At 38.3% G+C, this 16,905-nt stretch overlaps 1 protein-coding gene across 20 annotated transcripts in view; it reads right to left on the reverse strand.

Moving 5' to 3' along the window:
• Positions 1 to 16,905, reverse strand: part of LOC105471336 (AGBL carboxypeptidase 3) — a 149,652-nt gene that overhangs the window by 38,236 nt on the left and 94,511 nt on the right. For 2 of the 20 annotated variants that reach the window (XM_071094445.1, XM_071094459.1), the window contains one exon: positions 5,525 to 5,573. The exons of the other annotated variants lie outside the window; for them this stretch is intronic. In XM_071094445.1, coding sequence (XP_070950546.1) covers positions 5,525 to 5,573 — 49 coding nt within the window. Of the gene's footprint in view, positions 1 to 5,524; positions 5,574 to 16,905 lie in introns of those variants that run through there. 20 annotated transcript variants of the gene reach the window in all.

The following is a 16,905-nucleotide window of genomic DNA, read 5'->3' on the forward strand; positions in this document are numbered from 1 at the left end:
AGCTAATATAAGCAGAAAATCTATGCCGGTGAAGCATGTTCCAAAGAAAGAGAAGTAATTCCTGGAATGCCATGACTTATTTCCAGGTGCAGATGGTCTGGCCAGGTAGAAGAGTGGATTCTGCTGGAGTATTGTGTTTGTGTTTACCAAGCTCAAAGAAGAAATGACATAGGTATAAAACAAGGCCTTTATTGATTATACATTTGGTAAATTTTTTCCAATATGTCTCATGCATTTTAATTTTCTTAACAGTGTCTTTTAAAGAGAATGATTTTGATGAAGTTCATTAACCAAATTTTTCTTTTTGATTGGTGTTTATGCGTACTACTGGAGGAGTCTTTTCTTATTCCAAAACCACAAAGATTCTCTCCCATGCTTTTTCCTCTGAGTTTTTATAATTTTAGCTTTGATATTTAGATCTATGATACATTTTGAGTTAATTTTTCTGCTATGGTGTAAGACAAGGGTTAGTGTTAATTTTTACATGAATAAGAGCCAAACAGATGATCATTTTATGATCTGGAGATGGAAGATGGGGTAAAACCTCCCAAGCATTAAAGCAATTAAAAAAAAAACCCATGAGAGAGGACCAAAGTTCTCTCATACTGAAATTACTCTTGGTGAAAATTTAAGCCTTCATGAAATGGTCTATTGGCTTGTCATAGCCTCATAATACTGAGAACATAAGTAAGTGTGGTGCATATTTTGAGATGCATTTTTTCAATGCTTTGGATTATGTCAATGGAGTATAAAATTATATTGGCCAATTATTCCATATTGTTATCTTTGATATTATTAACACTTTTCAAGAATTACTGAATAGAATAACTTTTTGATAAAACACTTTAGGGAAGGTAAACTAAAAATGTCAATTCATTCCAGAAACAGAAGAAAATATTATGATAATAATAATTTCCATGGTAGTCCAATTTTTAAGACCTAATGAATAAACTTTATGTTCCATTGAAGGTCAACAGATAATATTTAAGTAATCACAGATTTGGAGCAGGTGAATTTGACTTTAGCTTTACTTCCTATAATTTAAACTAACATGAATTACCGTTGTATTAGTCTGTTTTTATGCTGCTGATAAAGACATACTCGAGACCGGGTAATTTATAAAGGAAAAGAAGTTTAATGGACTCACAATTCCATGTGGCTGGGGAGGCCTCACAATCATGGTGGAAGGCAAAAGGCATGTCTTACATGGAAGTAGGCAAGAGAGAATGAGAGCAAAGTGAAAGGAGAAACCCCTTATAAAACCAATGGATCCCAAGATTTATGTACTATCACGAGGACAGCATGGGGGACACCACCTCCATGATTCAATTATCTCTCACGGGGTCCCTCCCACAACATGTGGGAATTATGAGAGCTACAATTCAAGCTGAGATTTGGGTGAGGACATAGCCAAACCATATCAGTCCACCCTGGCCCCTGCCAAATCTCATGTCTGCATATTTCAAAACCAATCATGCCTTCCCAACGGTCCCCCAAAGTCTTAACTCATTTCAGCATTAACTCAAAAGGGCGAAGTCTCATCTGAGACAAGGCAAGTCCCTTCCACCTGTGAGCATGTAAAATCAAAAGCAAGTTAATTACTTCCTAGATACAGTGGGGGTACAGGCATTGGATAAATACACCCATTCCAAATGGAAGAAATTGGCCTAAACGAAGGAGCTAAAGGCCCTGTGCAAGTCTGAAATCCAGCAGAGCAGGCAAATCTTAAAGCTCCCAAATGGTCTCCTTTTACTCTATGTCTCACATCTAGGTCATGCTGATGCAAGAGGTGGGTTCCCATGGTCTTGGGCAGCTCTGCCTCTGTGGCTTTGCAGGGTACAGCCTCCCTCCCAGCTGCTTTCATGGGCTGGCAATGAGTGTGGCTTTCCAGGTGCATGGTGCAAGGTGTCAGTGGATCTACCATTCCGGAGTCTAGAAGACACTGGCCCTCTTCTCACAGCTCCACTAGGTAGTGTCTAGTGGGAACTCTCTGTGGGGGCTTTGACCCCCAGCCCCCACATTTCCCTTCCACACTGCCCTAGCAGAGGCTCTCCATGAGGGCCCTGCCCCTTGAGCAAACTTCTGCCTGGACATCCAGGCATTTCCATATATCCTCTGAAATCTATGTGGATGTTCCCAAACCCCAGTTCTTGACTTCTGTGCATTTGCAGGCTCAACACTATGTGGAAGCTGCCAAGGCTTGGGGCTTGCACCCTCTGAAACCATAGCCCAAGCTGTACCTTAGCTCCTTTTAGCCATGACTGGAGCAGCTGGGATGCGGGATATCAAGTACCTAGGGTATACATAGCAAGGGGGCCTTGGGCCCAGCCCATGAAACCATTTTTTCCTCCTAGACCTCTGGGCCTGTGATGGAAGGGTCTGCTGCAAAGGTCTCTGACATGCCCTGGAGACATTTTCCCCATTGTCTTGGGGATTAACATTTGTCTTCTTGCCACTTATGCAAATTTCTGCAGCCAGTGTGAATTTCTCCTCAAAAAATGGGTTTTTCTTTTCTATTGCATAGTTAGGCTGCAAATTTTCTGAACTTTTATGCTGTTTCCCTTTAAAACTGAATGCTTTTAACAGGACCCAAGTCACCTCTTGAATGCTTTGCTGCTTAGAAATTTCTTCCACCAGATATCCTAAATCATCTCCCTCAAGTTCAAAGTTCCACAACTCTCTTGGGCATGGGCAAAATGCCGCTAGTCTCTTTGCTAAAACATAGCAAGAGCCACCTTTGCTCCAGTTCCCAACAAGTTCCTCATCTCCATCTGAGACCACCTCAGCCTAGATTTCATTGTCTATATCATTATCAGCATTTTGGTCAAAGCCATTCAACAAGTCTCTAGGAAGTTCCAAACTTTTCCACATTTTCCTATCTTCTGAGCCTTCCAAACTGTTTCAACCTCTCCCTGTTACCGAATTTTGGGTTATCTTTACAGGAGCACCCCACTCTACTGGTACCAGTTTACTGTATTAGTCTGTTTTCATGCTGCTGATAAAGACATACCAGAGACTAGGTTATTTAGAAAGGAAAAGAGGTTTAATAGACTCACAGTTCCACATGGATAGGGAGGCCTCACAATCATGATGGAAGGAAAAAGGCACATCTTACATGGTGCAGGCAAGAAAGAATGAGAGCGAAGTGAAAGGGGAAACCCCTTATAAAACCATCAGATCTTGTGACTTATTTACTACCATGAGTACAGCATGGGGGACACCCCCTCCATGATTTAATTATCTCTCACTGGGTCCCTCCCACAACACATGGAAATTATGGGAGCTACAATTCAAGATGAGATTTGGGTGAGGTCACAGGCAAACCATATCAACCATGATGGAATCAAGGCTGAGCCAATCTTTTCTGCCCTTCTGTAGGGCACTTCAGTATAGAAATATCCCAAGACAGAGACTATGCACTATATTAGTCTTCAATTAGTTAAGGGCCACTCTAAAGAGTGATAAAGTAAAAAATGGTTTCCAACTGAAAACCCTATGTCTAGGAAGCAGAAGTTACCAGAATGCCTTTTTGTTTTCTTGGTGGGTAGTGGTGAGGATGAAAGGCATCAAGTAACAGGAAGTATTAGGAATACAGCAATTAAGTTTTTTTTAAGGCTGTATTAAACTGAAATAATTTCCTTCTATATTCAACTCATATGCAAATTAAATAAAGCAAGTATTTTTCACAGACATGACTAAAATAGCTATCAATCCCATCTTTTTACAAAAGTAGTTCCCATAATCCAAGTTTCACAGGATATTAATGATGATATAGTGAAAACTATCTTTGTATGTATGAAAATCTTAAACAATAAAAACCAGTAACAACCTTCTGTTGGTATCCTTGTCTTCTCAGTCCAAGTAGAAGTTTGTTTGCCCATAGGAGACTTCAAGGATGTCACTTTGAAACAGTTTCCATACAAATCAGTTCCTTTGAGGGGAATTTTTTTCCTAGATTGGCCTCTCAGTGATTTCTAAAAAATGTTCGTGTTGGTCTTTGCTATGACTCTGAGTCATACTTTGGGAGATGAAAAAAATTGGGTCCTCTGATTTCATTGTCAACAGTAAACTACTCATGTAAGAGTAATGTAATAGCTATGTTATATTTGCATATTACACCTCAGGGTATGCAAAGTCTTTTAATACATTATCATACTTGGCGCTCTGATCAGTCTCATGATGTAGGCAGGATGGCCAATGTTATTCTCATGTTACACAAGGGGAATCAGAGAGGTTAAGCTATTTGCTCAAGATCACATAACTTGATGTGTAAGGGGCAGAGGCAGGTCTAGCATTCACATCTTCTAACTTCAGTACTTTTTCTATTACATTCTTTTGTCTTGATATATCATTTGATTTCTCTCCATAGGACATGATAAATAATACATGTTTAAAAATTAAGTCAGTTTAAAATAATCAATTCTAGATCTGAGTAAAAGTAGGCCCAAAGATGCTTTACATGTTGGTCTCTTACCTAAATTTCTATATTTCTGGAGCAAGAGAGTCTACATCTTTCATCAGAACCCATTTTATTAACAGAAACTAAGTTTTTAGAAGAGAAGCCAGGAAAGAAGAAAGGATATACCACGGTCTCTCTGTTGCACAAATCTAGCTGGTTCTCAAATACTTACCTATGGTTACCTATTCCACCGTCCAGAGAGTTGTTTATATTATTCCTAAGTAAGGGGAAACTTGCCAAGGGCGATAGAGATATAATAATTACTGGTTTAGACAAAACTATAAAGTTTGTCTGTTATATCTGATTTCCCATTCTCTTCTTCCTCCAGTCTTTAGTATTATTCTTATGCCCCCATGACCAGTGCTCCAGTTGCTACAATGGATAGTAAAACATTTGATTGTCATTCATTCTAAAGTGCTAAATAATTATCTTATGCCAGCAGTGTTTCTTTTTAAAAAGAGAAACTCGCCGGCTGGGTGCAGTGGCTCACGCCTGTAATCCCAGCACTTTGGGAGGCCGAGGCGGGCAGATCACAAGGTCAGGAGATTGAGACCATCCTGGCTAACACGGTGAAACCCTGTCTCTACTAAAAATACAAAAATTAGCCAGGCGTGGTGGCGGGCACCTGTAGTTCCAGCTACTCTGGAGGCTGAGGCAGGAGAATGGGCGTGAACCCGGGAGGTGGAGCTTGCAGTGAGTCAAGATCCTGCCACTGCACTCCAGCTTGGGCAACAGACCTAGACTCCGTCTCAAAAAAAAAAAGAAACTCAGACAATGCAATGCTAAATGCACAGAAATAAATATCTAACTAGATTTTAAGGCATCTATTGGGGTAATCTGGGGATATTGAAATCTCAGAGCCTGCTAAAACACATCTTGTGGGGCACTAGGTGTAAAACTGACCTAGTCCCAGGTACTATGTAGAATATGAGGAGACATCTGATTAGCAATGGTTATCCAAAAGGTCACTTTTACCTGTTGCTTTAGTTCAAAATCAAAATCTCATAAGACAGAGGAAAAGGTGTAAGGTAGTCAGGTAGAAGAAATCAAGTACAGTTCTCCTACCTCAAATATTTTTTTAGAAGCCAAGAAGGGGCTCGTTCAGGTATTTTCACTAAAAAAGAGAATATGCCATAAAATATCTGAAGTTAGGTTTTAAAAATCAATAAAACTTAATTTTTAACTTTCTTGACAATTACTTCATCCACATATTTAATGGCTAGTTTAATCGCGCTTATCTTCAATTAACCTACCATTGTTTCATTCAGACACACAAAATACATGCGTACATATTTCCCCTGGAAGCCTTTAAATTAAACTGTTTCAAGAGAACAGCAAACAATATAAATACCTAACCTATCTAATAAGTGTTAAACATTTCAGAACTGAATATATCTATGTTAGGATCTATGAAAGACAGTGACAGGTACACTAAGGTGACCAACTTTTTTAGAGAGCCAATCTAGGACACAGATATACCAGGCCAAAAAATAGTCTAATATATAATAATTGCATACACATATTATTTTAAAATGAAATATGAAAATAAGTGTTTACCATTTTTACTATTCTGTATTATTTGCTTTGTTGTTATATACAGGCGATTATTTAGGCAAAACAACAACAGGACTAGGTAACAGTGGCAATTAGTAGTAATAGAACACATTAATAGTATGTGTGAGAAAAGTAATATTTTTATAATGTTTCTCTCCTCTGATACAGATTTTAGCTCTTTAGTGGGTATTTAAGTTTTATATGTCATATTGTTATTGTATATTCTTAGGTTATAGATAAGACCTTTTGAAAGATCAATGTAAATATTTATTAAAAACTAACAAGGATATATTTCTTAGTATCCCATGATAAAGTAGGATATTTTTGCTCTTTCTGTTTCTTTTTCCAATAATACTTCTTTGAACTGCCTGCAGCCTTTGGGATATCTTTCTTTGATGTAGTGATTAAACAGAATACACTTGAATGCCAAATTCCCCGTGATAAGATCTGCTCTTATCAAGCCCACATTACACTGCTCTTGGTATCGTTCCAATGCAATGACATCAAGTTAGATATCCTGTCGACAAAAATGTTTTGAGCATGGAATACAGTTGGCATTGTTTGTGTGGGCTCCACATCTGTGGATTTAACCAACTGAGGATGGAAAATATTTAGGAAAAAAATGCATCTGTACCAAACGTGTGCAGACTTTTTTCCTTGTCATCTTTCCCTAAACAATACAGTCTCACAACTTTTTACATAGCATTCACATTGTGTTAGGTATTAGAAGTAATCTAGAGATGATTTAAAGCATACTGGAGGATATGCATAGGTTATATGCAAACACTATGCCATTTTAGAGCAGGACTTGAGCATATATGCAGATTTTGGTATCTGTAGGAGATCCTGGAACTAATCCCCCATGATACCAAGGGATGACTGTATTTAGACTTCACTTATTAGCAATGGCCGGTATTTAGACTTGTAGGAATTGGTTTCCAGCTTTTCAAAACTGTCCACTCACTTTGTATCTATAGACCTATTTTGGTAGACTAGCTGTTTGTCATTTAGTCCCTTTGCATCTATAAATTCGTCATGTAGGGTTCCATATCTAAAACGTCCTGTTTATAGATTATCTAAAGCACACTGAATGTCACTACAAGTTAAACTTCTCTTTCTCAGGGAAAAATGTTTTTAAAGCACTGAGGTAATTTGAACTTAAACTGAGCATAGATTACAAATAAATTATAATTTTAGTACTGTTTAACTTGTATGCTCCTTTCTGGTGACATAGTTTTGAGTTCTGAGTCAGTCTTATTTCCTCCCAAATGCCATTTTTTACCATACATGTCTTTGTCACAACCTACATATAATATCAAACAACTCAGGTACATGTCTAAGGAGGATATCTTCTTCTATTTCTATAAAGTCAGAAGTTTCATTCAGTGCTTCTGTATGTTTTCAGGAAATTAAAAAGTGACCCCAAACTTTTATTACAAAAGCCTCAATGTCACAGGCTAGCAAATCATACCCTTCACAGTACAAGGTGTGGAAGACATTTAGTGGGTAAGATCTTTTCATTTTCTTTGATAAGAAGTTCACAGACTGAATGAAACGTGCCAAAATTTACATTTTCACTGCCAATAATGCAGATTGATGAGCAAAGTCTAGTCAGTATTTGGACAAAATATTAGCTAGCAATATTTGGTTTTATGTTTTCTTTGGTTTCATTAAAATATTCATAGAAATCAAGATTATTTGAAACCCCGCTTTTCAAATCAAAGTACCTAAAAGCCATGGGGATTTTTTCTTTTGTTGCCATGATTCAGTGTATCACTTGATACACTGTAGAAAACATTATTGCTGGTAAGATCTGACAAAATGAGCTCTACCCTTTAAGAGGCCAACACATCTTTTACAAAATTTTCCCTTTGTTGACCCACGGGATATTTTAGTTGTAACCTTTGAACCAGGAAATGTAATTTTACTTTGTTTCATCAAGCAATCAAGGGAATGAATGATGTGATAAGCATTCATTTGTGTGGTATGCCCAAGCGAATTCACCAGCTATTATATTCAACTGAGCATTGGTATCTTCTTGGGTCATAAAAACACTTTCAATTGATTTAGAAGTACTTGCTTGTCTCTTCCAGGACTCCTGAGGTTCAATCTTCATATGTGCTTTCACATCCTTTCCTTTATGATGCACAGTCCCAAATTCTTTTCTGCATATTTTGTCATATGCTCTATTTTGGGTATCTTCCTAGTTGTATATGTTCTTCCACCAGTCGTTAAAAGACTAGCCATATATATCCCTCCTTCCTTTTCCCTTCCTTCCTTCCTTCCTTCCTTTCTTTTCTTTCCTTCTTTCTCTTCTTTTTTGGTGATGTTCTATTTTGGGTATCTTCCTAGTTGTATATGTTCTTCCACCAGTCGTTAAAAGAATAGCCATATATATCCTTCCTTCCTTTTCTTTCTTTCTTTCTTTCTTTCTTTCTTTCTTTCTTTCTTTCTTTCTTTCTTTCTTTCTTTCTTTCTTTCTTTCTTTCTTTCTTTTTCTTTCTTTCTTTCTTTCTTTCTTTCTTTCTTTCTTTCTTTCTTTCTTTCTTTCTTTCTCTTTCTTTCTTTCTTTTCTTAGAATAGCCATATATATCCTTCCTTCCTTTTCTTTCTTTCTCTTTTCTTTCTTTCTTTTCTTTCTTTCTCTTTCTTTCTTTCTTTTCTTTCTTCCTTCCTTTCTTTCCTTTTCTTCCTTTCTTTCTTTTTCTTTCTTCCTTCCTTCCCTCCCTCCTTCCTTCTTTCTTTTCTTTTCCTTCCTTCCTCCCTCTTTCTTTTCTTTCTTTCTTTTTCTTTCTTTCTTTCCTTTCTGTCTCTCTTTTTCTCTCTCTTTCTTTCTTTCCTCTTTTTCTTTTTTGGTGACGTTTGGGCCATTCTGGCATTGGTATTATACTAATTCTCTTTTCATTGTCTGACCTCTTAAGAAACATGATCCCAATATTTACAACACTGAAATTAAGTTAGTTCTATCTCAATATAAGCAAAACAGTAAACTCACAGGTAATGTCAAAGATTAATTTTTTTTGAGAGCGAGATAGAGTCTGTCTCTGTTACCCAGGCTGGAATGCAGTGGCACGATCTTGGCTCACTGCAACCTCAGCCTCTCAGGTTCAAGCAATTTTCCTGCCTCCGTTTCCCAAGTAGGATGCACTACAGGCATGTGCTACTACACCCAGATGATTTTTGTATTTGTAGTAGAGACAGGGTTTCACCATGTTGGCCAGGCTGATCTTGAACTCCTGACCTCAGGTGATCTGCCTGCCTCGGCCTCCCGAAGTGCTGGGATTACAGGCGTGAGTCACCGCGTCCTGCCCAAAGATGAATTGTTAGCACTCCAGATTGCAACACACTTAAGTTGCACGTCAGTCCACCTCTACTCAGAGTGATGCTCCCCTGGATGATCTATTATTGTGAGCAGCAAAAATCATGGTTGCCAACATCAGCAGTCAAGGGGAAAAAAAGTGACAGTGACTTTGAATGGTGGATAATCTATGATGTATCCAATTAGCACAAAAAAAAGTGTTGCCTCCATTTTCTATTTTGGGGAACTGAAAGCAAAGATAACATATGGCTTTTGTATTTTCTTGCCTTTTAAAATGCTTTAAAATCTTTTGTTGGTCATAGGACAGTGGGTAACAAAAACTGAAGTTAATAGGCCTTTACTATGGGGTTTTATATTAATCTGACAAAGAATTAGACTATTTAATGTTTGCTGTAGCCACTGGTATCAAAGGCTTGGAATTCCTCTAGGATCTTTGTTTTTGTCTCTCCTGTTGTCTTTAGGATTTCCAAAGAACAACTTATCAGATAGAATCTGTGTCTTTCTTGCTGCTCTATCAGCTGTAAGCCACTGTAATTATACTGGAGTCATGTTGGTGTGGTGGTAAGGTATGGGGGAGAGGAAGTATCCTATAAACTTATTTTTAAATCTCAGTCTAAGTGGGCCTGTGTTCCTGGGCTGTGACCTTAATAAGTGTTTCTTAGCTTTTCTTCCTCCAACCCTCCAGTGAGACAGGAAGACTACAGGAGGCTGGAGTTGCAGATATATCCCTCCCCCAAAATGGGATAAGGTTCTGGTAAAGCCTGTTCACCTTGTGAACTTAGCAGAGTTCCAGGCTTAACATCAGTGATTCTATCTTGGGCTACTGACTCCATGCTGAACTGCTGATGAACTTTGAGACCAACAAGGGAACCATGAAAACCAAGTTCTTTTGCAAACATCTGTACTCTCAACAATACAAGGGAATGGATCCCAGTCTTGAAGGGATTCTGTATGTAGTTTTTCCTTGCCAACTGATGCAAATGCACCATGCTACGAATGATTACAGCCTTCTTTGTTTGGTAAACCAATGAAAAATCTGACAAACAACTTATGTAATCTGAATAAATTCCTATAAATGTAAGGCCTCTTGCCCCTCTTGGGTGGTATGGTCTCTGACTACTACCCAGGTTGCAATTCCTATTCTGAATAAATGCTTCATTTGTCTCTAACCTATTGATTTTCTCCTTTTAGAGTTAACACCCTAAGAGAATAGGCCCTTGTTATGGAGAATGCTCTGGGTGTATTTCACAATGTTTACTCTTCTTCTCTCCTTCCCAGAGCAACTAAGAGGTCTTTCTTGGCTCTATGAGAACCTGGTGGGATTCCTGAAGATAAAGTCCATGAAAGTGAAGCTCCATACAAGACTATGGCCACCAGGAGTTTCTCACTTTCAAGCTAGTGTGCACTTAGCCTCTGGCAATTTGTTAAAATCACTGTTTAAATGTTCCTACCAGTTTATGATTCTAGCAGCTTCTGCTTCAGACAAGCAGATCTCAGCGGTGACTCCCTGGATTCGTCTGTCTCTTCAGATTTCAGGGTGATGGTTTACTTGTCAGCCTCCGTTCTCTGATGGATCCAATAAGATGCTGATTTTTAGTTTGTTCGGCTTTTTCTTGTAAGGACAGGAATGTTGACTTTCAAGCTTTATTCATGTTGGAGCTAAAACAAGAAGGACCCTTACTGTCTGCTTAAATAGTAAGTCTATGTTTTCTTCTAAGAGTAGTTTTAACTCCTACATTTGTTTCTATGATCCATTTTCAATTATTTTTAGTGTATTGTATAAGGAACAGGGCCAACTTCATTCTTTTGCATGTAGATATCCAGTTGTCCCAGTACAATTTGCTGAGAAGACTATTTTTTTCCCCATCCAATTGTTCTAGCATCTTTGTTGAAAAATCAGTTGAAATATATATAAAGTTTATTTCCATATTTTCAATCCTATTTCATTTATCTATATATTTACCCTTAGGCCAGTACCACACAGTCTCGATTACTATAGCTTGGTAGTCAGTTTTGATATCAGGAGTCCTCAAACATTGTTCTTTTTAAAAATTGCTTTGGTTATTCTGGGTCCTTTGCATTTCCATATAAATTTCAAGCTTGGTTTGTTAGTTTCTGCACAAAAGGTCGCTGACATTTTGATAGGGATTGCACTGAATCTGTCAATTTGAGGAGTATTGCCATCTAGCAATATTAAATCTTCTGATCCATGACCATAGAGTTATCTTGCCATTTATTTAGAGCTTCTTTAATATAGTTCAACTGTTTTTTGTAGTTTTCAGTTTATAAGTCTTGTACTTCTTTTGTAAAATTTATTCATAAGTATTTTGTTCTTTTTGATGCTAATGTAAATGGAATTGTTTTCTTAATTTCATTTTCAAAATGTTCATTGCTAGTGTATAGAGGTATAACTGATTTTTATAACAGATTTTTGAAGATGTAATTCACATACCATACAGTTCATTCATTACAACTGATTTTTGCCTATTGATCTTTTATCCTGCAACCTTGTTGAACTCATTTAAATATTAGTGCTAATAGTGTGGTATGTGGTATGTGTATGTGTGTGTGTTCCTTCAGATTTTCTGTATACAAGAACATATATTCTACAGATAGAGATGGCTTTGCTTTTTTCTTTCTAATCTGGATGCCTTTTATTTTTATTTTTATTTTTTTTGCCTTATTGCCCTGCCTAAGCCTTCATTATAATGTTGAATAGAAGTGTTGAGAGTGAATATCCCTGTCTTGTTCCAGGTCTCAGGGAGAAAAGCATTTAGTCTTGCACTACCAACTATGACATTAGCTGTAGAATTTTTGAAGATGGCTTTTTTTTTGGTAGAGGAAGATTCTATCTTTCCTAATTTGTTCAGTGTCTCTTTTTTATCATGAAAAAAATGTTGGATTTTGCCAGATACTTTTTCTGCATCTATTGAGATGACCATGTGTCTTTTTCTTTATATTCTATTAACATGGTATATTTTATTGTTTAATTTTCATAATTCCATATGTTAAACTAACCTTGCGTTTCTGGGATAAATCCTATTTGGTCATTGTGTATAATCTCTTTTGGTTTGCTAGTATTTTGTCTTACTTTTTCATTCTAATTCTTAGTAGATATAGAAGTTGGTTTAAAAAAAGTTCAATTTATTTGGTCCCTGAAATCTTAACAATTACCTTTTCTGAGGAACCTTTTCTGATTTGCTCCTACACACAGACAACTCCCATGTAACCCCATAACACAGTAAGTAGCATTTGTTTCATATTACTATGTCTATTGACTTGTCACCCACTCTGCTATATTTTATTTACCATTGTACCCAAGTATCTAGCACAACCACTCACTATTACAAGTTGGCACCTCTGGGAAGCAGAGAAACATCAGATTTTTTTAAAAGAACGTGAACAACAATGGAAAGATTATGTAACAAAGGTTGAATATAAGAGAGTGGCTAAACCATAGAATAGTTTCAGGATGATTAAACCTCAAATAAACTAAGATTTGAAGAAAATGTTGACAACAAAATTTTACATAGCTATATTCAGAATAAAAATATGCCAGTGAATGTTCAGATTTATACTTTGGAATTATTTTGTAATACTTATGGATGACAAAGAGCAGAGTTCCTCAGCTCATAAGTTACTTTTCTCTTTTCTATTAAACAGAGTTTTCCTCTAACTGGAAAGGGGAGAATAAATATTAAAAGAGATGAGAGAAATCATAAGGCTCTGAATGAGTTCTCCCATCCCAGACATATTACATTATAAGTAAGGAAAGCATTTACATATAAGATCATAGAACCATTGACAATAGTCTTTTAAGAAGTCAAGGAAGTGATTTTCCTCTCCACCCTAAATGCCCAACTTCTCAGTTAAGACTACATCATGATTTAAGAATTAATTTATTTAAGAAATCATTCTTGCAGATTTCCAGGTGGATTAGATTCCCTTCGCTGAGCCAGCAGACTAACTTGTGCATAACTATGATTCAATCTATCTCACTCTTATTTTAAGGAACTGTTTGAATCTTATTAAACCTTGGTGCTTATTCCTTAAATGATGAGTAGCTAGTCTAGCTGAAGAGAGGGAGAAGTATGTTTCAGGCAGTGAAGTCAGTATGAGCAGAAGCAAGGAGGTGAGAAGACTGATATACGGTGAGGCAACAAGATCATCTTTGTAAAGGTCAGGGTCACAGGATCACTGGAAGTCTTTCATGTCATGTTAGAGAACTTGGTTTCTATGCTGCAGCTAGAAGTTGTCAAAAATTTTTTTTTTATTTCTCAGAGCAGTGTCAGCAAGATGGCTGACTAGAAGACCCTAGTTCGCACCCCTCAAAAGGAACAATAAATAAACAATGAATAAACAATTACACGTGACCTGTGAACAACACAGGTTTGAACTGTGTGGATCCACTTATACATAGATATTTTTCAAGCAAACATGGATCAAAAATACAGTATTCAAAGGATGTGAAACCCGTGTACATCAAGGGTCAATTTTTTGAAAATGTGGGTTCTACAGGGCTGACTGTGGGACTTGAGTATGTGTGGATTTTGGTATACATGGGGGTCCTGGAACAAATCCCCCACATATACTGAGGGGCAACTATACGTTTAATGAAAACAACTAAGGGAGTGCACCAGAGTGCATGACAGGAGTGACAGAAACCCTGGTGAGTGCAGAAACTAGGGAAAGCTATATAGAAAATGGAAGGAAATGCCAGGCCTCTACCACCCCATCCTCCAAACACGGTCAGCTGGGAACCAGGAGGAACTTCTTCCTACAGCAAGGAAGAGAAAGCAAGAGGATCACAGCAACCTCCATCAACACATTGGACACCCATTGACTTCACCACTGGAGTCCCCTGCATTCCTTACAGGCACAGTTCTTCCTCACAGCTGAAGGAGCTTCCTGGACTCCACTAGCTGTCCTCCCCACGGAGAAGGAGCTGTCATTCTGGAACTGGAACTACAGCAGAAGTATGTCTTGCACCAGGGGTAAGTAGCTATAGCTCCCCTTCATCTCTGAGACTAGGCTCTATAGAAACACCCCAGGGCTGGTGGTCCAACATCCTCAAACTGAGCTCCCTGAAACTCAACTGAAGCTGTTACGCTCTCCCTCCCCTTTCATCCTTAGGGTGAAGCTTAGGTGGTACCCTGCCTCCTGGGAAAACAATACCTTGGTTGCTCAGTGTAGTCATGCCTCCCCAGTGCCTAAGTTAAAGCAGTACACTGTATCCCAGGAAATGGTGCCTTGGTCACTCAGAGTGGTCATGTACCCCAGTACCTAAGCTGCAGTAGTGCCCTGTATCCCAGGGAAATGTTGCCTGGGCCACCCAGAATAGTCACAGCCCCCAGCCCTGAGCTGTAGCAGTACATTTCTGCCTGGAGGATTGGTGTCTTGGCTAAGCTGAGCAGTTGTGCATCCCAGGACTGAGCTGATGTAGTACCCTGTGTCCCAAGGAAATAGCAGTGGCTGAGCTGAGACACCCCACCCTACAGGCCAAACAACTAGACTATTCTGTTTCCCTAGAGTTGAACTAGCCCCTTAGAGTCTGAGCTGCTGAGATACCTCCTCCCTGGAAAATGGAGTCATTGCTCTGCTGGGCCCTCTAGGGCCCAGATGACAGCTGTACTTCACCACTCTGGGGTACTTGCACCTGGTCTCACAGAGTCTGTGATATACCAACCCTCACTATTCCAGGGTCTAAAGTCACTACTACACAGTGCTTCATCCACTGGAATCTGGGTTATCACTGAGTCCTATTGCCTCAGGTTCCTGAATTGCAACCATATCCTGCCTGCTAGGCTCAAACTTCCAGAGTGCTCCTTCCTCCCCAGAGTCAGGCCAGTGCTGAGTCCAGCTTAGGAGTAGAATCACAGCTACAACCTGGCCCCATGGGATGCTTCAGATTCATAGACCCTGGCTCTGTGGGGGAACCTACATCCAACACTGCCATAGAGAGTGAACATGCACCAGAAGATCCAGGTGCCACAATAGTTTCATGAGTCCTTGAGTCTAAGACCCTGGTCCCACAACCACTCCAAGCACCTGCACCTGGAACCCCATACCACTGCAGCTGCTTGTAGGTTGTGTCAGGTCTGACAACAAGAGGGATCTCTTCAGCTAAGTCTCCTCAGTATGGGGAAAACAAAAATAGGAAGACCTCAAAAGCCCTTAAGAGTGAAGAGATTAACAACCTTTGCTGCTGCTGCCACAAACCTCTACAGCCTATACCACTGAGGCAACCACAGTTATTGCTTATGTTGAACACAGATGAAAACTTCATGGAGACTATACCACTGCATCTATCCAGAAACAAGTCAGCACATCCTTCCCAAATAGCACACAGATACCCAACTGCAGGTGAAAGTCTCTCTACAAAAGCCACTCTGGAAAATTTGGAAGGGGCAATCATTCCACCAGATGCACAGGCATCAATACAGGGACACAAACAACCCTAAAAAGCTAGGAAATATGACACCACCAAAGAACCATAATAACTTTCATAACCAAACTCCCATGAAAAGGAAATCAACAAATTGCTGGAAAAAGAATTCAATGAGAAACTGAGGAAACTCAATGAGATACAAGAAAATACAGACAGATAATTCAGTGAAATTAGGAAAACAATTCATAATATGAATAAGAAATTCAACATAAATAGATATAATAAAAAAGAATTATCACAGCTGAAACATTCAATGAATGAAATAAAAATTACAATAAAGAGCTTTAATGGCAGACTTAATCAAGCAGAGGAAAGAATCTCAACTTAAAAACAGGTAGTCTGAAACACCCAGTAAAAGGTTAAAAAAAAAAGAAGAATGAAAAACAGTGAAGAAAGCCTGCAAGACATATGGGACACCATTAAGCAAACAAATATTCATATCATGGGACTTCCAGAAGAAGGGAAAGGTGTAGAAAACCAATGTCTTGAAATAATAGCTGAAAACTTCCCAAGTCTGGGGAGACATATGAGATCCAGATCCAGGAAACTCAAAGTTTCCCAAATAGTCTCAACTGAAAAAAGGTCCTCATCAAGGCACATTACAGTCATATTGTCAAAAGTCAAGGACAAAGAATTCTAAAAACAGCAAGAGAAAAGCATCAAGTCACACACAAGGGAATCATCATTAGACTAACAACAGATTTCTTTGCAGAAACTTTACAGGCTAGAAGAGAATGGGATTATAATTCAACGTGCAGAATGAAAAAAAAATTGCCAGTCAAGAATATGAGACCCAGCAAAGCTATCCTTCAGACATGAGAGAGAAACAAAGTCTGTTGTAGACAAGCAAAAACTGAAGTAATTTATCACCACTAGACTGGTCTTACAAGAAATAATCTAGGGAATACTACATTTCGAAGGAAAAAGATAATCACTATCATTAAAACATATAAAAGTATAAAACTCACTGGTAAAACAGATATACAAAAGAGAGAAAAGAATTAAACCTTATCAGTATAGAAAACCATTAAATGACAATGATAAACAATAAGAAGGAAAAGATCAAAGGATATACAAAACAACCAGAAAACAATAAAATGATAGGAGTATGTCCTCACCTATTAA

Source organism: Macaca nemestrina, chromosome 4 (assembly GCF_043159975.1).
Source record: "Macaca nemestrina isolate mMacNem1 chromosome 4, mMacNem.hap1, whole genome shotgun sequence".
Lineage (NCBI taxonomy): Eukaryota > Metazoa > Chordata > Mammalia > Primates > Cercopithecidae > Macaca > Macaca nemestrina.